Genomic DNA, 27,684 nt, shown 5'->3' on the forward strand with positions numbered 1-27,684 from the left:
AGACAAAAGGTGGAAATTATAGGCAATTAGCAAGACACCCCCAAAAAAGGAGTGATTCTGCAGGTGGTGACCACAGACCACTTCTCAGTTCCTATGCTTCCTGGCTGATGTTTTGGTCACTTTTGAATGCTGGCGGTGCTCTCACTCTAGTGGTAGCATGAGACGGAGTCTACAACCCACACAAGTGGCTCAGGTAGTGCAGTTCATCCAGGATGGCACATCATGCGAGCTGTGGCAAGAAGGTTTGCTGTGTCTGTCAGCGTAGTGTCCAGAGCATGGAGGCGCTACCAGGAGACAGGCCAGTACATCAGGAGACGTGGAGGAGGCCGTAGGAGGGCAACAACCCAGCAGCAGGACCGCTACCTCCGCCTTTGTGCAAGGAGGTGCACTGCCAGAGCCCTGCAAAATGACCTCCAGCAGGCCACAAATGTGCATGTGTCTGTTCAAACGGTCAGAAACAGACTCCATGAGGGTGGTATGAGGGCCCGACGTCCACAGGTGGGGTTGTGCTTACAGCCCAGCACCGTGCAGGACGTTTGGCATTTGCCAGAGAACACCAAGATTGGCAAATTCGCCACTGGCGCCCTGTGCTCTTCACAGATGAAAGCAGGTTCACACTGAGCACATGAGCACATGTGACAGACGTGACAGAGTCTGGAGACGCCGTGGAGAACGTTCTGCTGCCTGCAACATCCTCCAGCATGACCGGTTTGGCGGTGGGTCAGTCATGGTGTGGGGTGGCATTTCTTTGTGGGGCCGCACAGCCCTCCATGTGCTCGCCAGAGGTAGCCTGACTGCCATTAGGTACTGAGATGAGATCCTCAGACCCCTTGTGAGACCATATGCTGACACATGCACATTTGTGGCCTGCTGGAGGTCATTTTGCAGGGCTCTGGCAGTGCACCTCCTTGCACAAAGGCGGAGGTAGCGGTCCTGCTGTGGCCCAACCGAAGCGTGCCATGCTGCCAACAGATGAACTGCCGTTAGGCAACATACCTGTTAGAGCATTGATTATGCTTTTGGGTCCTACTGTCCCTCTAATTGACAATGAAGGGCGACATAAACCTAAATAGAAAATGATAATTGTGCACGACTTCAGTATTACTTACTAAAACTGTTGTTACACTAAGGTTTTTATTATTTTATTTTGTTATTTTGCTCTTATTGTAGTACTGTAGCCCACTCCCGACCGGACATATTGTACAGCACCTGAGTGGTGCAACGGTCTAAGACACTGCATTGCAGTGCAAGCTGTGTTTCAACAGATGCTGGTTCAATACCTGTGCTGTCCTCAACTGGGAGACACATGAGGTGACTGCAGGTTTTTGGTTTCTCTCCCGCTAAAAACATAAATAAATAATTTTGAATTATAATAAAGCCCCTTGGATATTCTCACAGATATATTATTAACCGTTAATAGCAGGTCATAGCTCCCGAGTGGCGCACAATGGAATTGCCTTGCAGTTCTCCACTGAAAGCGTACAAGGTTCAAGGCATGGGCCGCAGAGCTGCGCACAGAAGACAGACTTAGCCCATGGGGAACGGAGGAGGAGGGAGTGGACCCCCACCCCGCCACACTGGGTAGCACAGATCAACACTTTAAGGGGCATTGCACTAATAATGGCGCTGACTAGCGAAACGTTCCCACTGTTCTAGCAGGTAGCTGGACAATAGACTTGCCTAGAAGGAGGGTTGGGGGAAAATTCTATCATCAAATGTATTTCTAAGTTAGGTTCTAAGTTTAAGTATTATTATTATGTATCACATCCGACCGTGTTTGGCAGTCGCACAATTGGCCCAGCGTTTCTCTCCCTCTAAAAACAGAAATACATGTATATTTTGGCCTTTATTCAGATTACAATCGCTCACTTTTGTTTTTTTGAAAATTAAATAACCTCCAAAATATCTTTGTATATTATCAAGTTGATGGCACAGGCATATAGCCGGCACCTACGTAAAGCTGAGTGACTCATTCATGGCGTTGGATCAAAATAAGAAGGTACCAACATTCTTTCTGATAGTTTTTAATAAATAAATGTTTTGGTTATCCTGACCTGGACACCATGTACAGTATTACAATAGCCCATTATAAGCTATTAGCAGGACAATATACCTTTACCGCCACCCAGTGGCGCATCTGTCTAAGTCACTGCATCGCAATGCAAAATGCGTTGCTACAGATACCCGTGCCGGGCGACACATGAGGTGGCTTTTGGTTTCAATTTAGAATCCTCCAGTCCTCCAATCCTCTATGTGTATTTACTGGCGGAGAGTCACGTCATATTTTTCGATATACTGTAACCCTACCGTAGGCGACATGAGTCTCACTAGTGTTGAGTAATGTGCTGTTAAAAGGGGTGTAGGTCTTATTTAAAGAGAATATTGAAGTTAGACGCAATATGATTTGAAGCATTAGCCTACAACTATTTTACCACCGTTTCGCACAGGCATTGGGACTGGTCTTTTATTTTGACTGAATCTCCGTTTGGGTATTGGTTAGACTACAATTATGGTGTAGAAATGTTATGCTTTTAGTGTAACCTTTATTGACTAGGCAAGTCAGTTAAGAACAAATTCTTATTTACAAGGACAGTCTACTCCTTCCTCCACATCGGGGAATTGAACCTCGGTCTCCCGCGTGGCCTGCCCGCACCACATGGGGATTCTTTAGCTAAATAGCCCAGCCCTGTAGCCTACTCCCGACCGTCACATTGTACAGCGCCATATTTCCGTTCCAGCCTAACAGAAACCCAGAGGGTTTTCCAATTTTCTTGGAATAGAAACACCAACATTTTAATCAAATGAATTAAGCAACATTTCTTAGAATCGGTCCCATATAATATGTTCTTACAATTTTTTTTTTTTTATTCTCTAGTACAGCCACTATTGAAGGCTATAAAATGCTTGTTAAAGATGCCCTCTGGAGGTCAAACTAGCACTAACTAGCATTAATGGAACCAGTTGTTGGCTCTCCCTCTTTGTGTAGACCTATGTGTGCCATGTTCAGGTAGCAGATTCTCCTGAAAGCAATCATTCAAGAATCACGATCACTTTGGATTTTTCTGTTGTGGAAAGAAAACATATTTAATTAGCAAACACAAATATACTCAAAATATTTTGCTAATAGATTAAATGAAAACAAGCATTTTTGATTACGATGAGCCTAGTTAACTGTTAGCATGCTAGCTAGCTAGCTAATTTAGCCAGCTAGCTGCCTAGTCTAGCCAACAGGCAAAACACTTCGGAACATGCAGAACAGGTTGGCAGATTCTAGCTATTTTCCAGAACAGAACAAAGTGTACAATATAATGGATGATGACTAATTACAAAAGATAATTGAATGTTTTATTCTAAAAAGTACTCTTACAAATGTCTTTGATTATAGTTGGATGGGATTAACTGTAAGGCTAATCGGCACTACGGCAGGGTGAGAGTTGAGTTGTAAACATCACTCAGCTCGTGGGCGAGATTACATCTTGGCTAAACCCTACGTCATCACTTCGCCTGGCTGAGACATCAGCTGCAAAATGTAAACAATCTTGAACTTAAAAGCTCCGGTATTTCAAGTGCTGTGCCGTCAAAGCATTAAATAGTTCAAATCAAGACTTAATATCTCTTTACTTCAGAGAGAAAAACTAAAATCAAAAATTCATTATTTTATTTTGGACTTACGGAGTCTGGCTTTTAAAAGTGGAGATTATGAGCTGTCCAACAATGCTGGAATGATTACTGTGCTCCTAATGTTCAGCAAACAGCATAGTAATAGTATAATAGTATAGTAGTATAATAGTATTTCCAATTGGGGAAAAAAGCAACTGCACTCGCATTTGCCGACTATGAGAGCGGCAACCCAGATGACAAGACAGAGCACGTGGCAAAATAGAGCTTCTGAAAGCAAAGACGATCAAAGACGTTATTGTTTCTAATTGAGGTAAGTTACAATTGAAGTGTCCTGGCTGCGCATCAATTCAAAGGAGAGACGAGTGACTGAAGTGACCACCTAGTAGATGTGTGTGTTGGAGAGTCAGGCAGATCAGCTCAATCAGCCCGCCAGCTAAAAGACCAGGGATAGATTGCATTATATTCTGCAAAGGCATGCATGATTATGATCGGACAAAACAGATTAAAAGGATATCAAAAAGAGTTTCATGTGAGATTGAATGTCCATTAGTCAAACATGTTATTACTCGTTTCATTACATTTTCGTCAACTGAAATGAAAAATAATTTGTAATAGTTCTCGTTTTATTCAGGGCATCTCATTATCCCCATATTATTATTTACCCTCTTGCTCTTTTGCATCCCAGTATCTCTACTTGCACATCATCATCTGCACATCTATCACTCCAGTATTAATTCTAAATTGTAATTATTTTCACCTCTAGGGCCTATTTATTGCCTACCTCCCTACTCTTCTACATTTGCAAACACTGTACATAGATGTTTCTATTTTTATTTTGTGTTATTGACTGTACGTTTGTTTATGTGTAGCTCTGTGTTGTTGTTTGTGTCGCACTGCTTTGCTTTATCTTGGCCAGGTCGCAGTTGTAAATGAGAACTTGTTCTCAACCTACCTGGTTAAAAAAAGGTGAAATACAAATTAAATTAAATTAGATCTCGTCAGGAAAAGTAGGTTATTGACAAATGTTTTTTGTCATAGTTATTGTTGCCAAAATTAACAATGGTGCTAAAGGTCCCCACAAACCCACAGGGTTCTGGTGTCCTTTCCAGACACAGCCCCTAGCCCCTACCCCTAGACTCTTGTGGAGGTCTGAAAGGATTGGACAGGTGTAAGCAATATGGACAAAATTCCAGCAAGTCTATCAGAGGACAAAGTGGAGCTATTACCATGTAACCACATATCAATCCCTCTCATATCTCCACAAGTGTCTAGAGAGTAGGGGCTAGCCTAGCGGTTGTGTCAAGACCAGGCCTGGGTATCACGGCAACTCACTCACTCACTCATTCATGCACCGTCTAAAAATGTTACTAGCCGTCAAATCCTTGCTTCCTCTGTCCTTGTTTCCTTAATTCCTTGCCTCCCTCTGAAACCACAATGGGAGAGAGGATTGAAGGTTCATCCCCTCAGTCCTCCTCCTCATCCAATGCGCTTTGAAAGAGCAGCGAGGAATGAAGGAAACAAGGACAGAGGAAGCAAGGATTTGACGGCTAGTGGGTGCATGGGTAAAATGCTAAATAACCATAACGTAAGCATAGTGATACAAAAGTCTGACAAGATACCAACAGGGTTCAAATAGCGTCCAGGGTTAATTGCTGCTCATTACAGCCATCTAGTAGAATTTAACATAATATTATATACAATTCAAATGAATTAAATAGGCCTTTTTCGGAAATTATTGATAAGAACCCCTAAAATCATTGTTTCTATCAATCAAAGTACGTATCTGATTGCCAATTCTGATGAGTTTAAGGTCTGCATAGGTGAGAGCATGAAAAATAAATGAAATTTCTTGCACATTTTGTACAACAGGATATATCAGTGACTTTCAATGATGTTCCCCATAATAAAATGTCAAATATGGACACAACAATTCAATATGAAGATCATTTGTAAATTGACCTTTTCCTATAATGATAACTCAACCAGGGGGCTGGTCCAGAGTGCTGAACAGTGCTGAGATAGCATCTGTATCTGCTGATTACATTGACAAGGGGGACCTGATCAGTAATCCTATATCCGCAACGCTACTCTGAGACACTTTGTGAATACAGGCCTAGATCTTCCCTAAATGTTATGTGTGTGAGTGAGCAAGTGGTAGGCAGGAGAAGGGGGCAGGGAGAGGAGTCTATAACAGGAGTGTGTGTGGTGACCTGGCCAGTCATTTGTGATGTCATTCTCTGACCCCTCCACTCTCCTCCTTTCCTGAGCCCATGCACTCAACTGACAGAGGAGCAACACCAGCAGAACTACAGCTCCACTCATTCTGAAATGACACCTCTTCAGAAATGATATAGTCTAAAATGCTTGGTTTGCCAATAGTTAACTAGGCAGCTAGGATATATCAGTGAGCTAACCATTTACAGTAACAGCAGTTCATTAATAAGTCAATAAACGCTATCATTGTTGTGACTAGTTTATGATCTTCAATCTAAAGTAGAAATTTTGAAACATCACCTTGGCATTAATAGATGAGTTAATATATATTAATAGATTCAATTAATAGATAATAGATTAACATAATTAAATGAAAAGGGTGAACTCCTATGGCAGTATGGTAGAATAATTACAAGATTGTGTGTCACGTGTGCTGCCTCTCCGGCCTTTAGGTCACCAGGCTGCTCGTTATGGCGCACACCTGTCACCATCGTTACACGCACCTGCTTGTCATCACTCACCTGGACTCCATCACTTCCCTGATTACCTTCCCTATATATGTCACTCCCTTTGGTTCCTTCCCCAGGCGTCGTTGTTTCTGTTTCAGTTTCATGTCTGTGCGTTGTTCGTGTGTTCTTGTTTTGTATTATGTTACGTTTATCTATTAAAACACTCACTCTCTGAACTTGGTTCCCGACTCTCAGCGCACTCATCACAGAATGACACCTCACCTAAGGGAAGCAACAGGGAGTGTTTTTTTGTTGTTTCGGTGGGAATGACGCCGGATCCGGGAGCCGCTACAGGCTCTCATGCCTCAGCCTGATCGCCAGGCTCCCCTGCTTCCACTGACTCGTCAGGCTCTCATGCCTCAGCCGGTCTGTCAGGTTCCCGCACATCAGCAGGGGTGACCGGTCCGCTCCTGATCCCTGGGATCGTCCCTTTGGTTGGCGTCCTGCGGCTGGAGCCGAACGCGCCAGGGACGGGGTACCATCACGTATGCTCTCTCCGCCGCTCTAGTTTGCCATGCTCCCACGTCTCAGCCGGACTGATAGGTTTCCCGTGCCTTAGCAGAGGTGACCGGTCCCCTCCTGATCCCCGGGATCGTCATTTTGGACAGCGTCATGCAGCTGGGGCTGCACGTCGGAGAGGGGGTACTGTCACGTGTGCTCCCTCTCCGGCCTAGGTCACCAGGCTGCTCGTTATGGCGCACACCTGTTACAATCATTACGCGCACCCACACCACATTTAAAAAGTTATAATTTTTATATAAAATATACTAAATATTATCATGTCACCAAGTAATTGATTAAAGCACACTGTTTTGCAATGAATGTCTACTGTAGCCTCAAAAGTACTCTCTGGGGTTGCACCATGGTGTTGCTGGAAGACAGCTATTTTCTGTCCTCCTCTGGGTATATTGACTTCAGTACAAAACCTAGGAGGCTCATGGTTCTCACCCACTTCCACAGTAATTATGACAACTTCTGGAGGACGTCATCCAGCCTATCACAGCTCTTGCTGCATGAATTGACTGCATGAATGTTGTCCACCCAATCAAAGGATCAGATAATTAATCTCGTACTGAAAGCATAAAATACAGCTAGCTAGAACTGCAGTGCATAAAATGTGGTGAGTAGTTGACTCAGAGAAAAAAACAATAGTTGAACAGTTTTCAACAAATTAATTTCTTCAAAAATGGAGAGAGCTGTATTTCGTAGTATTTAAAAAAAAAAAAAAAATCACTTAAATATGCACTATGTAGAAAATTCTAATAGTTCACTTAATTTCATATTGTGACAAAACAAGCATGTAGAGAATCACTGTACCATCTAAACCTCTGTGAAATATATTTCCCATAACCAAAAATATTGTATTTTCAGCTGTTTGAAGCTGGTGTACAAAACTGAAAATAAAATATGCAAAAAATAATAATCTAAGGAAAGCATAGAAATAGAGCACATAGTACAGATCTAACGCTTCTTAGACTTGCTTACAATGATAATGACAGATCTATAACACACATTTCTATTTGAATTTGGTTGCGTCGCCCAAAAAGTTATATATTGCAGCTAGCTAGCTAATGCAGCTAGCTAGTTTATCTACCTGCATTATTGTTTGTTTGTTTGCTTATGAAGCGCTTTACAATTTGTATTATGAAAAGTACTATAGCAGTTTAATAATTTTTCCCATAGTCCTGATAGTTTGATTTTTCATTGGAGGCGGGAGTACAGAACATAGACGCAGCTGTCTAGTATCATATCACTTGACATGGAAACAGCAAGAGATCTATTGGATTATTCTTGTGGGGTTTTGGTTTCAATCAAGTGTGTTTTAACAGGCGGATGTAATCTCCCGTTAGTAACGTTTTAAGAAATCTAGAGACAACCTGCAGGATCATTTTAATCCTTGTAGGAGCACGTTAAATTATGCCTGTTTTTTTGCAATGACCAAGGGTGTCCACATGTATGGTGGTACTGTTTTCGAAACCACTGTAATTCAGTAAGTAAACACTAGAGGGCGCTATGGTTCTTAAGAGGGCTACTATCTCTATCGAACAGCTGGAGGAGTGGGAGACTACATGAGAAAAAAGGCATTAAAACCAACCAAGCAAAACCAGAGGCAATGAAGTGATATAAATATGTAAAATGCAGATTGAACGCACTTTTTACAGGTAGGCTAATTGTGTCTCTGTTGAAGATTAGCGGTCATTGTTGTTTGTGAAAATTTATAAGCATTGACATTAATGTCCTTTATAATATTTATAATAATTGAAAATACATTTTTAAACAATATGTAATTAAAGTATTCTGGCGTCAATGCTCAATTCACATCATGGCTCCATTTTGTAAGTGTGTTCTGTTCGGTTCCTCTGACTGAGTTCGTCAAAGAGATAAAAAAATGGGGTCAAATAGGTTTAGTGAAAAGTACACATGTACACTAAGGCAATGCCCAATGGAGCTTTTTATTTTTCAAGTCATGGTTTCATCTACCCAAATGCAAACTGTTGATAAGTTTGTTTCTCCAGATTTCTTGCCATTGGAAAATCGTGTTGTTTTTCAGCAACTGTTTCTCTGTAACTCAAAAGGACCTTTGCACTCACTCCAGTAAGTCTAGTCTGGTTATTGAATGTGTTGGTTGTAGTAGTGGAGATTATTCCCACAGCATAACACCCACTGTGGTCAACACTGAGGCTTTGGTTATGCCATGTTGTGAAACTGGACAAACCTAAATCAGACTGACTCATTTATTGCAATGTACACGCAGAGAAAAAACAGGGTTAGCAGAGGTTGCGTTCGTTAGTGCATACAATGGAAAATGTTTCAAAATGCTTTGCAATGGAACATGAAATGAAGTGTTACTTACTGGACAAGCCGCGGTAGTCCCTCCCTGTTCCAGTCAGTTTTTTTCCTGTTTGGTGCCTAATGAACATGTCCCAGGCCTTTCCTCTTACGCCGTCCAAAGCTGAGTTCTCGCGGGAGTTTGTTTTGCTGTCTTTGGCATGCAGAAGAAGGAGGGGCAGAGAAAGAAAGTTATGGCTGAAAGAGAAAGAGCGAGAAAGCAGAGGGGCAGGCTCATTCCCGAAGAGAAAGCAACCTAAATTAATCTTCCTTGGATACAAATAATTGCTTTTACTCTGTGGAAAAGTAGCGACTTTTGGTAGTAAAGGAGGGAAAAAAACAAGCTTGGTTGCCAAAAACATTTCAGACTCTCTTGTCAGAATGGATTCTGATTGGCTGGGAGTAGACCCAGTAGTGGGACGGCCCAATACACTTCCTAACCTTTGGGTTTCTGTTTAACCAAACTCCATTCCTCCTGGATTTTTGGTTTGAGCCTACGAGTTGCAACTTTCCCTATGTTATACCCTCTCTCTAACCCAATAGCCTTGAAAGGGAGAAATGTATGTACCTAGTTCACGTTCAATCCGGAGTAGGCAGGAATGCCACGGAAAAGTCCATAGACTGTGATAAGATACTGCTGGAAGCCTCCCCAGTTGCACTGACAGAGAGTGAGAAAGAGTGGGCGCTACCACACACACACAACACACACACACACACACACACACAACACACACACACACACACACACACACACACACACACACACACACACACACACACACACACACACACACACACACACACACACACACACACACACACACACACACACACACACACACACACCAACAGAACACAGACACTGATAGGAGGAGTTGCCTAGACCACTATGTTGGAGTGTGGATCACTTGGTGGCTGACCTGGTCCTCAAGAGACTAGATCCACTTCTGGACATTGCATTAACTCTGGTAAGTAATTTTTCTGTCTCTTACTTTTCAAATATTTATAATAACAAAAATAATACAATTATTGTATAATAATATAGTTGTAATCTATTATTACATTATTATAAGATATTGCAACATTGCATGTTTTTAACAACTTCTGCAAGTAGTCATGGTTGTAGTCAGTAGTAGTATCTTTTGAGCCAGTTGTTGTATGGGTTTGCAGTGTTCTGGCTTGCACTATAAGAACTTTGTGATTTACATCTGTAAATGAAAAGCGCTCTACAAATGTAATTTATTATTATTATTATTATTATTATAGTTGTAAATGGCACTTGTGATGTTTTCTATTGTTCATCATGGGATATCTGTTGCACTGTAGTTGTGGTGGATGCAGTTCCTTTTTCTGTTCTTTGGGCCTCTTAAACTCCCATTACCATCTATCCATTGTTCTTTCTCTTCATTTCTTCAGCCATCCATCCATCCATCTTTCTCCAGTTGCCAGCTATGCTTTCCTTCGCTGCCCTCACCCTCCGTCTAGGGTCCACGGGATGCAGAGGAGGCAGGCGCAACCTGGCGACAGTTGTCTCGGGCAACAAGACGTCTCAGTGAGTAGCCTATGACACTGTGATATTACAGTATGTAGGAGTGAAGGTGCCTCATGGAGTTTGATGAGTGCTGAATGTTATATTGTTTTTGTTCTTTCTTATTTTTTTATTTGACCTTTATTTAACTAGGCAAGTCAGTTAAGAACAAATTCTTATTTACAATGACGGCCGACCAAAAGGCAAAAGGCCTCCTGTGGGGACGGGGACTGAGATTAAAAATCGAAAAAAATATATATAAATATAGGCCAAAACACACATCACGACACGAGAGACAACACAACACTACATAGAGACCTAAGACAACAACATAGCAAGGCAGCAACACATGACAACACAGCATGGTAGAAACCCAACATGACAACAACATGGTAGCAACGCAACATGGTAGCAGCACAAAACATGGGTCAAACATTATTGGGCACAGACAACAGCACAAAGGGCAAGAAGGTAGAGACAATGAGTGTGTTTATAAGGTATTATGGGCATGGGCTTCATTGAAAATGTTACCAATGTTTCAATGTGGTTGTTCGTTCTACGAGTGTGTTTACAATGCATTATATCAGCTTCATAGAAAGTGTAACTAACGTTACAATGTGGTTGTTCTTGTTCAACACAGGCTGGTGAGGGAAAAGTTGAAAGAGGACTTGGACAAGATGACGGGCCAGTTCCCTGGCTTCCGGCCAGGTCTGGTAGTGTTGCAGGTGTGTCTTTTACCCTTTTCACATCATTCTGCCAACTGTATCGTGCTTGCTTGGAGGTTTTCTCTTCCCTTTGTCCTTTCCAGCACAATTCCAGCAACTGTGGTGGAGGCTTAATGAGGGCTGGCTCAGTACAGCTGGCTTCAGTTTGGCTCAACTCTGCACAGTAGTGTGAAAGGCCCTTCCGTGTATGCTTCCTTATTTAATTACCAGAGTGTGTTCTTTTGAGCTGTTTTTCTTTACTTCTTCATTATTTTTCTTCTCTTCTAATCCCACACTTCTTTAGATGAGCTTTGGGTAAATGTGTTGATTGTTTTCCTCGCTAGAAGGTGTGAGTGTAATTCTTTGCTAGGCTACTTTACTGTTGATTAGTTTTCTAACTGTGACGATTCCTCTCTGTAACCCTTCTAAGTCTTAAATAACCTTGCTTAAATATTCAGAGGCCCAATTCATTCAAAATAACAGAGTATACAGTGAGTGTACAAAACATTAGGAACACCTTCCTAATATTGAGTTGCGGCCACTTTTGCCGTCAGAACAGCCTCAATTCTCGGGACATGGACTCTACAATGTGTTGAAAGCGTTCCATAAGGATGCTGGCCCATGTTGACTCCAATGCTTCCCACAGTTGGACCAAGTTGACTGGATGTTCTTTAGGTGGTGGACCATTCTTGATATACATGAGAAACTGTTGAGTGTAAACAATGCAGCAGCGTTGCACTTCTTGACACAGTCAAACCGGGTTGCCTGGCACCTACTACCATACCCTGTTCAAAGGCACTTCAATATTTTGTCTTGCCCATTCACCCTTTGAATGGGACACATACACAATCCATGTCTCAGTTGTCTCAAGCCTGAAAGATCCTTCGCTTCAACCCCTTCTGGATTTCACAGGAGACATCAATACGGGATCATGGCTTCTACTTTGATACATCTGGTCAGTCTATGTCATGGAAAGAGCAGGTGTTCCTAATGTTTTGTGCACTCAGTGAATAATGACACGTTTTCAGTGTTCTTTTTTGTTTCAAATTGTAAACACTGTTTTGTCGAGTACATGTATCCCAACACCACAAGAAGATTGTTGTTTTCTATTTCCTTAGGTATGACGTCTGTTTTATCAACTACAATGAATCATTTGCATTTAGTTACGCATTTAGTAATTCATTTAATTTCTACACTGATTCATCAGTTTGTGCTCAGCTTACTCTGTGGTAGGATAGCTGATATACAGACTTGGGAACATGGTACATGCTCTTTGTTTGTTGTTGATGTGTAACTGGAGAGCATTCTAGCTCCATGTTTAGCATTTGAAGCTGTGCAACTTGATAAAACAACATACATACACAGTATATTCTAGTTTTGTTCGTAAAATCATATTTGGTGTGTGCATCTCTAGACGTGTTTAACTAGACTTATTTTAAGCAAACCAACATTTGACCAACTGGGGACATTTTTGTCCCCACAAGATCAAATAGTATTTCTAGGGGTTTAAGGGTTAAGGTTAGAATTAGTGTCAGGGTTAGGAGCTAGGGTTAGTTTTAGGAGCTAGGTTAAAGTTAGGGTAAGGGTTAGGGAAAATAGGATTTTGAATGGGACTGAATTGTGTGTCCGCACAAGGTTAGTTATACAGGAGTGTGTGTGTGTTTCAGGTGGGCGACAGAGAGGATTCTAACCTCTACATTAGCATGAAGCTAAAAGCCGCAGCTGAGGTAAGCACTGTGGCAGCAGAGCGTCGATAGCAACACATGCTAGCTATTTGATGTATACTTGCAATGAGAATGCTAATGCTAATCACTGCCACCATTTCTATAGATTGGAATCAATGCCAACCATGTCAGACTGCCAAAGACTGCAACAGAGGATGAGGTAAGAAGTACAGCTACTACATCCATGTTATGTTTTGACGAAAGTTTGGATACACCTACTAATTCCAGGGTTTTTCTTTATTTTTACTCGTTTCTATATTGTAGAATAATAGTGAAGACATCACAACTATGAAATAACACATATGGAATCATGTAGTAACCAAAAAAGCGTAATGTTTTTTAAAATATATTTTATATTTGAGATTCTTCAAAGTAGCCATGGTGACAGCTGTCACTGTGGTAGTAGAGAGGAGTAGGCAGGAGGCAGTCACAGGTTTAGAACTACTGAGTTTATTTAAGCGCCATAGAACAAAGCGGGAAGAAACCTAAATGCTGTTGTGTTAAAAATATATCTTCATAAACAAAAAGGCACAGGGCACAGTGCGAACCCAAAGTGCAAAAAATAAAGCATTCAGGAAATAGTAGGAGCGATTCCTCTCAGGAAAACAATGAACATTTGCAATGACCGACAAAGACAAATGGCAGAGTGAGTATGTATACAGTGATAGAGTGGGGATTGGAACCAGGTGTGTGTAATGATGACGAGACAAGTCCAGGGTTGATGAGTGAAGGGCTTTTTCCAGCAGTAGGTTCGGCAGCAGCTAGAAGGCCGGCGACGCCGAATGCCTGAGTTGTACAGGAGGGGGAGCCAAAGCGAAGGCTGGTGTGACAACAGCTTTGCACACTATTGGCATTATCACAACCAGTTCATGAGGTAGTCACATGGAATGCATTTCAAATAACAGGTGAGCCCTATTAAAAGTTAATTTGTGGAATGTATTTCCTTCTTAATGCGTTTAGTCAATCAGTTGTGTTGTGAGAAGGTATGGGTGGTATACAGAAGATAGCCCTATTTGGTAAAAGACCATGTCCATATTATGGTAAGAACAGCTCAAATAAGCAAGGAGAAATGACAGTCCATCATTACTTTAAGACATGAAGGTCATTCAATGTGGAAAATGTCAAGAACTTTGAAAGTTTCTTGAAGTGCTGTCACAAAAACCATCAAGCGCTATGAGAACTGGCTCTTATGAGGACCGCCACAGGAAAGGAAGACCAAGAATTACCTCTGCTGTAGAGGATAAGTTCATCAGAGTTACCAGCCTCAGAAATTTCCGCCCAAATAAGTGAATCAGGCCTTCGTGGTCGAATAACTGCAAAGAAACTACTAAAGGACACCAATAATAAGAAGAGACTTGCTTTGGCCAAGAAACACGAGCAGTGGACATTAGACCGGTGGAAATCTGTCCTTTGGTCTGATGAGTTCAAATTTGAGATCTTTGGATCCAACCGTTGTGTCTTTGAGAGATGCAGAGTAGGTGAACGGATAATCTCCGCATGTGTGGTTCCCACCGTGAAGCATAAAGATGGTGTGGGGGTGCTTTGCTGGTGACACTGTCAGTGATTTACTTAGAACTCAAGGCACACTTAACCAGCATGGCTGCCACAGCATTCTGCAGCCATACGCCATCCCATCTGGCTTGCGCTTAGTGGGACTACCTCCAGGCTGTGTAAGGGCTATTTGACCAAGAAGGAGAGTGATGGAGTGCTGCATCAGGTGACTTGGCCTCCACAATCACCGACCTCAACCCAATTGAGATGGTTTGGGATTAGTTGGAAAGCGGAGTGAAGGAAAAGCAGCCAACAAGTGCTCAGCATATGTGGGAACTCCTTCAAACCTGTTGGAAAAGCATTCCAGTTGAAGCTGGTTGAGAGAATGCCAAGGGTGTGCACAGCTGTCATCAAAGCAAAGGGTGGCTACTTTAAAAAATCTCAAATATAAACTATATTTTGATTTGTTTAACACTTTTTTGGTTACTAGAAAATTGTTGTAAGTTGTTGAAAATAGTAAAAATCAAGAAAAACCCTTGAATGAGTAGGTGTGCCAAACTTTTGACTGGTATTGTACATGCCCCTATACGGCCAGAGTAGTGTGTGTATTTCAACCTACTTGGAACGAACTGGTTGAATCAACGTTGTTTCTACATCATTTCAATGAAGATACGTTGAACCAACGTGGAATAGACGTTGAATTGATGTTTGTGCCCAGTGGGAAGAGCCTGAACAAGGAGCATCTAAAATGTAACATAGATACGGATACAACTTTTAGCACATTTGCGTAAGAGGGGCATTGAATCCTCTACCTAAGCAAAAAAATACAGGCCTTGAAAAGCATTTGAAAGCAAGTTTGATACGGTGATTACTCCTCAGATATGAACTTTTAAACAATGATATTGTTCTAATAATAGGGCTATGTTGTTATTCTGTACTAGCACTTCTTCACCAATCCCTGACCACCACTTTAAAACCTTGGCCTGCACAGGTCCTCCGTAGAATTGAAGAGGTCAATGAGAACCTAGAGGTCCACGGCCTCATTGTCCAGCTGCCCCTGGACTCTATCAACCCCATGGACACAGAGAAGGTGACTAATGCCGTGGCCCCAGAAAAGGATGTGGATGGGTAAGTGACAACTCTCACAGGGAGCCTGCATATGCTACCAGGGGTTGGAACCTAAATCATTTTCCAGTTGTTTTGTTCTGAACAAAACCATTTTTCTTTTTCCTTTCCCATGTTTCGACCAGCAAAATAAAGTTCTGAACCAGTTCGAACCCCCCAAAAAAGTATTGTTTCATGTAGTTCCTTTCTGTCCTTTTTAAACCTCTGAAATCCTTTTTTTATTTTTATTTTAATTTTTTTACATTTAGCTCAACATTAAATGACTTCACCAACCACGCAGTGCGGATAGAGCAGCTTGCTAAGGAGCAGACAAGCTATAGCTCAGTGAGTTGTGTACACGCACGATGGAAAGACCAAGTGTCGGGCGCGAGATGCAGCTGGAATTTTGCGGGTGGGGAAAGAGCGAGAGGGTTGGACGAGAAGGCTTTGCTTGAAGCACCGGGCATCTTGTGATGACATGCATTATCTGAATTAGGCCCACAGAATTATACCTATGGAGGAATGGCTTTTATGGTGGAACTTTGAATGTAATTTAATTTCAGAGTTGGCTTAACGTTGGACCAGAGAAGCTAGCTAGCTAACAAGCGTGTGTGTGCAGAGCAGCACCGAAATTATAAACCCTTCTTACCTTTTTGTAGATAATCGATCTAATGTGAAATGTGATAACTATAGTATCTCTAACTAGCACTGGAAAGGTTAATCAATTCTTCTCTAATTAAAACTCACTCTCCGGATCTTCTGAATCACGTTTGTAATGTCAGTAGGCTACCGCTATGTTTCGGAGGGGGATGGGTAGGTAGCCTACACGCACACATATTAGCAAAGAAGTTCAGCTGGCAGGCAGACGATGGAATAAGATTCTGATTGACACAAAAGGGAGAGCTTTGCATAGGTGCTTTGTTGTGTTTTTTTTGTGGGACTCTAACCCTAACCCTAACTCTAACCCTAACCCTTTATTAACCGGTTCACATGCTTTTAAAATAACAGTTATGTTCCAGAACAGTATAGATCACTTTCGTACCGGGTTCTGATCCTGTTTGTTGATGCCTTTCTTTTCCAGTTTTCAGTTCTGTTCCCTGAACCGGTTCCAACCCCTGTATGCTACTATTGATATTAACATCGAAACATACTATCACTATTACTATTGTTTATACTGTGAGTAGTAAGCCTACTGGTACTTCTGTTACTACTGTTACTATTAGCTTACACGGTCACACCTTTCACAATAAGCTCATAGTGGCAGTGAAGAGCTGTTTGTCACCAGGGTTTTTAAGTAATCAATCTGTTGACCTGTCTTGAGAGTAACATGACCTGCTGAAATCAGTCTCTATTTAGTTTAATTGTTCTTCAGTTTCTGAGCAAAAGATAAGTCTGTCAGCCGTAAATATATAAAAGATATGTTTATTGGTCATAATGCTGACAAGGTAAAAATCTGTCGTTCTGCCCCTGAACAAGGCAGTTAACCCACTGTTCCTAGGCCGTCATTGTAAATAACAATTTGTTCTCAACTGACTTGCCTAGTTAAATAAATAAATAAAATAATAATAAGCGTTTCCCCACCCAACACACACACACCACCACCACTACGACCCTCCCCCCCAAAACAACTCCCAAACACATAAAAAAAAAACACTTTCACACACACCACAACCCACTCCCTGAGGCTCCGGTCTCTTCCAGTTCCATCTGACTCCCTTTGGTCTGGTTTCAGCCACCTTGATTTGTACGGTCTTGCCAACTTCTATGGTCATGGCCATCTTTGTTTTAGTGTGTACACAGCCGTTTGATTCAAGCACTGGTGTGTAACTAGAGCAAATATATTGAGGGTACGTGATCGAGCTGGCGCATCAGTAAGATTTGTTGGAGGCGACAGAGTGGACTCTTTGAAGGTGTTTGGATAGTGTTTAGGCAGACTTGTGCAAGTCATTTCTCACACTGTGGGGAGAGCTTGGAAATTTAGCTGGTCCAATTTAGACAAGCTGGTCCAATTTAGGCGAGTGATGAGTAAAATTGATTCCTTGTCCACATCTTAGGGCAGTAGTGATTTGTTCTGCAGGTCGTACAAACTATGACACAAATCAGAGGAGGCCCCAATATCAATCCATGTCCCCAAAATACCTTCCGCCGATTGGGAGTTTGGAACATTTCCGGAAGCTCTGTTTATGGAAGTGTGTGTGTGTCTGGCACAGTCGGCCTTGTTTGTTTGATTGTGTGTTTTATAGAGAGGTAGAGAGAGAAAGAGTGTGTGGGGTGGGGGATCAAGAGAGAGAGAGAGAGAGATGCTACCTATTCCTTAGCATCCGTTGCATGTGAAATGTGATGGTATAGATTTGTATGTGTGTGTGTTCTCAGGCTGACCAGTATCAACGCGGGGAAGCTCTCTCGGGGGGACCTGGGGGACTGTTTCATCCCCTGTACTCCTAAAGGCTGCATGAAGCTCATTAGTCAGACAGGTGAGGGTCACACACCTCTTATTGTTGCCATGGAGATGATTGTATAGTAGCCGAACGATGCACAAACACTTCCCTTGAAACACACATAAGCACGAAACTGGATACTTAAAGGCAGTTTTCCTTGTTTAGGATGCTTGTCAGGGTCTTAATTGGGTTTGTGCTTTACTGACAAATGTATCATACTGTATGACCGGACCTGACAACATTTACATTATATAACATTATAAAATAAAAATGTACGTTATACAAAAAAAAAATCATCACTTAAAAATTGCCAAGTGTGTGTGTGTGTGTGAGAATGAAATGGAGCAATGTGTAATGGTCACCAATTTTATCTGCACGTATAGGCATGTCAGTGGCGGGGAAGAACGCTGTGGTGATTGGCCGTAGCAAGATTGTGGGAGCGCCTATGCACGACCTGCTTCTATGGAGCCATGCCACCGTGACCACCTGTCATTCCAAAACGACTGACCTGGCTGCACAAGTAACACCATCTAACCTGACCCCAGATCTGTGTGTAACCTGACCCCAGATCTGTGTGTGCTGTCTTGCCAACTGCATTGCTGTCATTTGGTGTGACAATGATAGAAATAAAGAGACGGCAGAACAGCACAAACATATCTGGAATCAGGCTAGCATCCCATCCGCTTCTTGAACAATTTTCCAACTGCGTCCTATAATCACTTGGTTGAAAGTTCACGTCCTTCCTCTCACTGATTTTTTTTTACTGCATCTGTCGAAGCATGAAATGGTCCCCTCTTGTAATCGTCTACTCCTCTTGAATCCTTGACCACCATTTAGTGCGCTTATTTTTTAATAGATCCAAAATTGTCATAATTTTTTTTCCGTTCATCAGCTAACTCCACAAATGTGCTCAGTTATGTTCTATTTGGCTAAGCACCTTTATTTAGATGTAATATGTATGTAAAAATATATATACTTTATATACCGAACAAAAATATAAAAGCAACGTGCAACAATTTCAAAGATTTTACTGATTTACAGTTCGTAGAAGGAAACCAGTCAATTGAAATAAATAAATGAATCCCTAATTTATGGATTTCAAGACTGGGCAATGGGCGCAGCCATGGGTGGGCCTATGCCCTGCCCATGGGCCTGAGCCTGCCTGCCCGTTTGGGAGGCAGGCTCAGCTAATCAGAATGAGTTTTTCCACTCAAAAGGGCTACAGACAGAAATACTCCTCAGCACCAGAGAAATATGCTTTTGTGCATATGGAACATTTATGAAATCTTTTACTTCAGCTCATGAAACATGGGACCAACACTTTACATGTTGTGTTTAGTATGTACACAATGATCAATTAGCCTTTTAAAATGATAAACTGTGATTAGCTAACACAACGTGCCCTTGTAACACAGGAGTGATGGTTGCTGATAATGAGCCTCTGTACGCTTATGTAGAATTTCATAAAATATTTGCCATTTCCAGCTACAATAGTCATTTACAACATTAACAATGTCTACACTGTATTTCTGATCAATTTGCTTTTCTTTAAAAAACAAGGACATTTAAGTGACCCCAAACTTTTGAACAGTAATGTGTATATATATATTTACACATACGTATTCAGACCCCTATTTTTTTTACGTTACAGCCTCATCAATCTACATACAATACCCCATAATGACAAAGCAAAAACAGGTATTTAAAATTGTTTGCAAATGTATTCAATTTAAAAACAGAAATACCTTATTTACATGAGATTGTGCTCAGGTGTATCCTGTTTCCATTGATCATCATTGAGATGTTTCTACAACTTGGAGTCCAACTGTGGTAAATTCAATTGATTGGACATGATTTGGAAAGGCACACACCTGTCTATATAAGGTCCCACAGTTGACAGTGCATGTCAGAGCAAAATCCGAGCCATGAGGTCGAAGGAATTGTCCGTAGAGCTCAGAGACAGTACAAAGTGAGAGTCGGGAGTAGGCTACAGTACAAAGAGCATAACATTTCCACACCCTAATTGTAGTCTAACCAATGCCCAAATGGAGATAGTGAAAATAATTTATCAAGACCAGTCCCCATGTTTGTCTCTGAACAGCGCGAAACGGTGCTAAAATAGTTGTAGACTAATGCTTCAAATCCTAGAGCTTCAATATGCTCTTTAAATAAATAAGACCTACACCACTTTTATAAGAACATTACTCAACACTAGTGAGACTCATGTCGCCTATGGTAGGCCACCAGTATATCGGATTTTTTTTTTTTCAATGACGTGACTCTCCTCCAAATAATTTGATTTAGGATTGGAGTATTCTAAATTAATATCTAAGAGGCATTTTTCATTAATGAGAATATCTAAGTGGCTTTTATATAATTCTAAATTAATTAATAATAATACATTTGTTTAAAAAAACTATATTTTGGAAATTATTTCATTTTCAAATAACCTAAAGTGAGCGAGAAAAAGGCCATTGTTGAACATGGGGTGAGACATTCTCACTAATTTGTAAATAAAGCCAGTTTGTTATGTAGAATGATTTATTTCTGTTTTTAGAGGGAGAAAAACCAAAAGCCTCATGGGTCTCCCATTTGCGTCCGGCACGGGTATCAAACTAGCATCTGTAGCAACGTTTTCAGTGTCTTAGACCGCTGCGACACTCGGGAGGCCCATCCACAAAGTTTATAATGCTGATCAATTGCCTTGGATTTATAGGATTTGAAACACAAAGTATCAACATACAGAGGGGTGATGGCAGTATATTGTATATAGTATATTGTCCTGCTAATAGCCCATAATGGGCTATTATAATACATGGTTTCCAGGTTAGGGTAACCAAAGCATTTCTTTATTAAAGACTATCAGAAAGAATATTGGTACTTATTTATTTAGATCCAAAGCCATGAATAAGTGAGTCACTCAGCTTTATGTAGGTGCCGAGGCTATATGACTGCGCCATCAACTTGATTACTTAGCAGACATCACTTGCTTATATTCAGTCAACACATATATAATCAAACATTTTCGTTTCTCTTAGAATAAAAACCTGAGTGTAACAACAGATTTGTAAGTAATACTGACGAGTAGAAACAAACAGGGTGTGCGCGTGCAGGACAGAGGAATAGCAACTCTTACACAATTGTTCTAAATTCAATCACCTTCTTCATCATTCAGTTCACTGAAATTCAATTTTGAAGTCGGGCACAATTATCAGTTTCTATTTGGTTTATGTCATCCATTCATTGTCAGTTAGAGACACAGTAGTGCATTGGGACCCAAAAGTGTAATCAGTGCTCTAACTCCCCCTTGCGCTGGTCTGGAGCAATGAAGTGGTGATGCAGGGTACCGTACTAAACCACAAATTACCTCTAAGTCCCGCAGCATAATCTCAACTTTTAGTTAAACAACCATTGTAGTCAGGATCGAGGGAAAGATGAATGGAGCAAAGTACAGCGAGATCCTTGATGAAAACCTTCTCCAGAGCGCTCAGGACCTCAGACTGGGGTGAAGGTTCACCATCCAACAGGACAAAGACCCTAAGCACAGAGCCAAGACAACGCAGGAGTGACTTCGAGACAAGCCTCTGAATGTCCTTGAGTGGCCCAGACAGAGCCCGATCGAACATCCCAGGAGAGACCTGAAAATAGCTGTGCAGCAATGCTCCCTGTCACGCACGCCTCTTGGAGGGGGGAACGCAACACCCTGCTACACTTAACTCCCTGTGGAGTGAAAGAGGTATTTGACTGTAGGTGCGGGTAAGGATGAAAGATGAGGCAGAGAATATTACAGTTTACAGGGAATTTATTCCTTCACACAGTAATTTGGGGAAAAGGGGCTGGACGGATCCCCTCTCCTACCTTACCACAACTTACCTAACTAGCACCACCTGGTGCACAAACCAAAATACAGGGGATGGTACGCCCAGGTGTTACCTAGTGTGCATAGACAGTACATACTACGGGTATATGTATGCCCGCAGGCCTCTTACCTAAGCACTCCCAAGGTGCCTTCCCCTTCCCCCTGGGAACAAAAACAGAATAATACTAACGTAACGTGAACAATTTCAATAATCAAAACACAGTCCTTGTGACAAAAACATACCTCAGCAGGACTACAAAATACTTTACAAAAACTGTCTGAGCAACACAGGGCATCAAAGACACTCTCTCTGAGCACCAAACAATACTGGCGCATACCCAGAAGCTCTCCCTCTGAGCAAAGGAACACTGACTTTTATACAGCTGGAGAAGTAGTCTGTGATTGCAGACAGCCGTATCCCCTGACGAGAGGGCGGGGTCAGCTCCAATTAGCAATGGGGGCCGACCAATCAGCTGCTTAGGAGAATCCAGGAAGCCATTTCCTGAAATACATACACATACATACAAACCCACAACAACACAGAAACTGGGTAACGTAACACTCCCCATCCAACCTGACAGAGCTTGAGAGGATCTGCAGAAAAGTAGCATGTAGCGTCATCCCCAAGAAGGCTCAAGGCTGTAATTGCTGCCAAAGGTGCTGAATACTTTTGTAAATGTGATATTTCAGTTTACATTTTTTTTATAAATTAGCAAACATTTCTAAAAACCTGTTTTGGCTTTGTCATTATGGGATATAGTGTGTAGATTGATGAGGGGAAAAAACAATTCATTTTAGAATAAGGCTGTAACGTAACAAAATGTGGAAAAAGTCAAGTGGTCTGAATACTTTCCCAAATGCACTGTTTATGTGACCAACCGCCTCGATTCAGTCTTATGTAGCAACATTTGAAATTGTATTTTTTACATCGAATGGTATTAGAACATGGTATATCATACACTGCAGTTGAGGAACAATGGGAAAGTTATTCTGCTTTGAAAGGTGCTAAACTTGTAACCACAATCTTTATAAAATGGCCCTTAAATGTTTTTGTACACCTACTAGAGAGCTCGTCTTTGTCTACACCCATTCAGGATTGTTCACATCCTCCAAAGCCTTATCCCCAACCATCTCTTTAAGGATTCACATTTGAGGCCATGTGCTAAACAGAGTGAGTAGTTTAGTAAACAACCAAAGATATCAAGCCTAAAAGTGTTAAAAGTAGTAGCCTACAATAAGGAAAAACTCCAAGTAAAAATACACTTTATCTAGTCCTTGGCATTTATCCTAATCTGACTTTGGTGCAGGTCATGTTTTTCTTCACATTACTGTCTCTGGTAAACACACAGTATATCAAATAACATCTACGTTTATTTGTCACATGCACAGGATACAGAAGATGTAAACTGTACAGTGAAATGGTTACTTGCAAAAAAAAAAAAAACTAAGTGTATATTTTCTAATTATTAGATGAGACTTACGTGAGAAACTTGTCTAAATTGATGTGTCACGTGAAGGAAATGCTATAACCCCCCCCCCCAGCCACATCTAGTTAAGTGGATGGGTCATTATTAACTGGACATGTACACATGTTAATGAAATACAATAGATTGCCATAATCACCCCCAGACACACCTGGCTAACTGGATGGGTCATGTAATCATCTAGAGAAGTGGTCTTTTGTTTAGACATGTAGCTAGCTAAACAATGAACCAGAATAATCCCAACTCATACTACTACCAATACAAACATTGTCATAGCTGTAGTATGAATCTGCAGGTAGCTAAAGCTAACAGCTGGGTTCAATGTTAGCTAGCTAACCTTAGGCTATAACTAGCAATGCAAATGTATTTCTGAATCTAATTATATTACTACACAGATCATACATGTATGGTTGTGTTAAGTCACTCCGGTTGACACTGACAGTGGTGTGTGCAGAAATCACTTTTTCTAACTGCTTTTGTCGATAGTGCCTGCTAAATTCAGGGCAACAATGTTGTTGAGAAAAGTAGCAAAACTTTTGTAGTTCTCAGTGGTTAATGTTATATCTTTCAACGACACCACAGTAGAAAGGACTATCAACACATTCTGAGCAGCTCACATTATAGACAGAAGCTATATGGCAGACCAATCTAAACTCATCTCCCGGCATGTCCAGCCCATCAATTATCTCAGCCGATTGTAGCTAGCAGGAAAGACTCTGTCTTTACATATATATATATACAGTAAGTGTCCATTACAATCTAGGCAAGAATCTAAATGCATTATTTGTCACCAGAACTTGAAAACGTGAATAAATCAGTAAATACATTATGCTCCATATATACGTTGTGCTGTAGCAAAAAAAAAAAAAAAAAAGAATCAACAAACACCCTATGCAAAGCTCTCATTCTGTCACTCAGAAACTTATTTCAGTGTCTGCCTACCAGCTGAACAGCTTTGCCAGTGTGTGAGCGTATGTAGGATTTCTGTCCCTCCCCCGCCGTAGCATAGACTACTGTAGCCTACTCACTTTACAAACGTGATGGAGAGATTTGTAATTAGAGAAGAATGGATTAACTTTTTCAATTCTAGTTAAGGATACTACAGTTAACACTTTTCCTATTGGATTTATTAATTACAAAAAGGTAATACCTGTCTTTATTTTAATTTGGGTGCCGCTTTGCACACACAATCTTGTTAGCTTGCTTTGGTCCAACGTTAAGCCAAAACTCGATAGTTAAAAGACAGTAAAAATTCCTCCATAGAAGCGGCTCCTCCGTACGTATAATTCTGCGAGCCTATTTCAGATAATGCACACCATAACAAGATGCACAATGCTTCAAACCAAGCCTCCTTCTCCACCCTCTCTCGCTCCCCCCCCACAATTCCAGTCGCATCTCTTGCCCTAAACTTGTCTGCCCAATGCAAACAACTATAGAAGCTGCTTTATCCACACTGATTGGTGAAGTGATTTAATATTGAGCTAAATGTGGAACTGCTGTGTAACACTCGTCTTTCGGTGGAAGAGAGGAGGACCAAGGCACAGTGTGGTGAATGTTCATGATGTTGAATTTTAATGAATTATCCAACTAAACAGAACACTGACAAAATAACAAAACGACGTGAACAGACCTGAACTTGAGAACATAAACATGAACGCACGAACAGGAAGGAACGAACGAACGGCCACGAAACAAAACGAAACGAAACTGTACCGTGTGGCGAACAAACACAGACACAGCAACAATCACCCACAAACAAACAGTGAGAACAGCCTACCTTAATATGGTTCTCAATCAGAGGAAATGTAAAACACCTGCCCCTGATTGAGAACCATATCAGGCTAATGCAATGAACCCAACTAGAAACACATAACATAGAATGCCCACCCAGCTCACATCCTGACCAACTAAACAAGGCTAAACAAAGGAAATAAGGTCAGGAACGTGACATGCTGGTCTGAACTGTGGAACAGAACAAAAATAATAATGGTTATGTTCAGAGCAAAACGGTTGGAAAATAATTTCGGTTCCAACCCCTGGTTAAAACATATTTTATAAGATGTAAAGATGTAACCTATAACAATAAGACAGAGTTAAAAGGTCAAAATCTACGTGAATGTATGACATTTGAACCCTTTTCCAGGTAGGAAGGGCAGACATATTGGTGGTGGGTGCAGGCAAGGCGGAGATGGTGAAAGGCGAGTGGTTGAAGGAGGGCGCTGTGGTTATCGACTGTGGCATCAACCACATCCCAGGTATGTATAAGAACTGTTTTCTCAATCACAACCCATGGGCTACATCCCAGTAGTCTTGAATAGCATCCAGTGTCCATACCGATCATTGGTGGTGAAGAACAGGAGAGGAGGAGAGGAGGAGAGGAAGCCATTTAACACTTTTAGAACGAAGCTTGTCTTCCTTGTCTGGTGGTAGTCTGTTTCTGCTTTAGTCAGCTTGTCACTAATGTAACGATGTGATGATGTTGAATGTAGGAAGTCCAGTAGCCAGGCTACTGCGTGGGTTCTCAGTGACCCTCGACTTCAGCCTTTTGAACTTTGACCCTGACCATTTGACCCCCACAGATGACAGCAAAGCCAATGGGATGCGAGTGGTGGGGGACGTGCATTACCCCTCTGCCAAGGAGAAGGCTGGGTTTATTACCCCTGTGCCTGGGGGAGTGGGACCAATGACCGTTGCTATGCTCATGGAGGTAGGCTGTCATGAATTCAATTATATTACTTTTGAGTGTTTTTCGGGCTAAAAAGTGCATTCAATTTACTTTCCCACATGAACGTCAAACAGACTTATTTTGGCTTTTTGCAATTGTGTAGATATAAGTTTGGTTTTCAAAAAATGTATCTGAAACAAATTTTGGCTATATTATAATGCACAGACACTCATTTTGAGCCAAGGGGGACAATGAACCTTTCTGATTAAATTGTTTTAGTTTCCTCTCTACGATAAAGATGCTAAATCAATACAAAATAATAGATATTACTTTTTTTTGTTCGTACATGTCCTTGCCAGTCTATTTTATAGGCATTACCACATAAATATCTTGGCTTGGACCCTGCCATGGCTGCTTGTAGCTATTCTTTTGTGTCATGTTGCCAACAACATAGAAGTAAATCTATTATTGGTTAATGTAATTAAAATGGAGGCCCTAGTTATGCACTTACTGGCGACATCCCAAATGGCACCCTATTCCCTATATGGGGCACTACTTTTGAAAAGATCCCTATGGGACCAGGTCAAAAGTAGTGCTCAAAATAGTGAATAAGGTGCCATTTTAGAACACATCGCTGTCTTTCTCCATTGCTTTTGAGGGAGTATTTTTATTCTTGTTTTCTCATTCAGTTGTAATGGTTATGTCAAGATCACACCGCTATAATGTTCAATGTTCACCTATAGTTACAAAAAAAAGCCCTTTTTTCTCTGTGTAGTTTTAAATGAGGATGTTTATCTTTTGGGGATTTTTTAAATTAACCTTAAGGACCGGCGTCCTGTCAACGGGACAGTTGTAAATCACGCAGCGTGTTATGTCAAGATCACAGATTTTTTGATGAACAACAAATGTCGGTAAATGCGGAATGTCTTATATCGGCTGAAAGCTTAAATTCTTGTTCATATAACTGCACTGTCCAATTTAAAGTAGCTATTACTGCGAAAAAATGCCATGCTGTTGTTTGAGGAGAGCGCCTAACAACAAACACCTTTTTCATCGTGATAGGTTTGATAGGTGAAATGTGTAATTACATTCTGAAATATTGCTCTGATTTATCATCCAAAGTGTCCCAGAGATAACATGAAGTGTTGTTTTGTTAGATAAAATCATTTTTCATATCCTAAAAAGGTCCATATAGCATGCACGATTAATTTTTATATTTCCACTTGTTCATTTTGCAAAGAAAGGAATGTGAAAATCTCACCCTAAACGTTATTTCAACGAGTCAAATCACTTTCGAATCTATTCCTCACAGATCCTAGAAGCTAACAAGACTTCAATATTTCATTAGGGGTGTAGTATATCCTATAGGACACCATATTTGTCAGAGAGCGACGTCTTCATGGCGCCATCACAGTGACGCGGCGGCCATCACTTGAACGACTGTATCTTTGTCAAATAAGCACCAATCGGGGTCAAACAAAGCTAGCTAAATAGCCAATGAGCTGGGCTTTACG

The 27,684-nt window shown here is 41.2% G+C and overlaps 1 protein-coding gene across 6 annotated transcripts in view; it reads left to right on the forward strand.

The window, feature by feature from the left end:
- Nucleotides 1-8,370: 8,370 nt before the first annotated feature.
- The window catches only part of mthfd1a (methylenetetrahydrofolate dehydrogenase (NADP+ dependent) 1a, methenyltetrahydrofolate cyclohydrolase, formyltetrahydrofolate synthetase), a 66,559-nt gene continuing 47,245 nt past the window's right edge, over nt 8,371-27,684 (forward strand). For 2 of the 6 annotated variants that reach the window (XM_024000544.3, XM_024000545.3), the window contains exons 1-10: nt 10,033-10,141; nt 10,590-10,725; nt 11,342-11,426; nt 13,073-13,132; nt 13,236-13,289; nt 15,612-15,748; nt 18,098-18,198; nt 18,546-18,682; nt 25,649-25,760; nt 26,085-26,212. In XM_024000544.3, coding sequence (XP_023856312.1) covers nt 10,625-10,725; nt 11,342-11,426; nt 13,073-13,132; nt 13,236-13,289; nt 15,612-15,748; nt 18,098-18,198; nt 18,546-18,682; nt 25,649-25,760; nt 26,085-26,212 — 915 coding nt within the window. In that variant the 5' untranslated portion in view covers nt 10,033-10,141; nt 10,590-10,624. Of the gene's footprint in view, nt 8,507-8,526; nt 9,842-10,032; nt 10,142-10,589; nt 10,726-11,341; nt 11,427-13,072; nt 13,133-13,235; nt 13,290-13,872; nt 14,035-15,611; nt 15,749-18,097; nt 18,199-18,545; nt 18,683-25,648; nt 25,761-26,084; nt 26,213-27,684 lie in introns of those variants that run through there. The other 4 variants (XM_070446484.1, XM_070446483.1, XM_070446485.1 and 1 more) reach the window with 4 other exon arrangements.

This window comes from Salvelinus sp. IW2-2015, linkage group LG14 (assembly GCF_002910315.2).
Source record: "Salvelinus sp. IW2-2015 linkage group LG14, ASM291031v2, whole genome shotgun sequence".
Taxonomy (NCBI): domain Eukaryota; kingdom Metazoa; phylum Chordata; class Actinopteri; order Salmoniformes; family Salmonidae; genus Salvelinus; species Salvelinus sp. IW2-2015.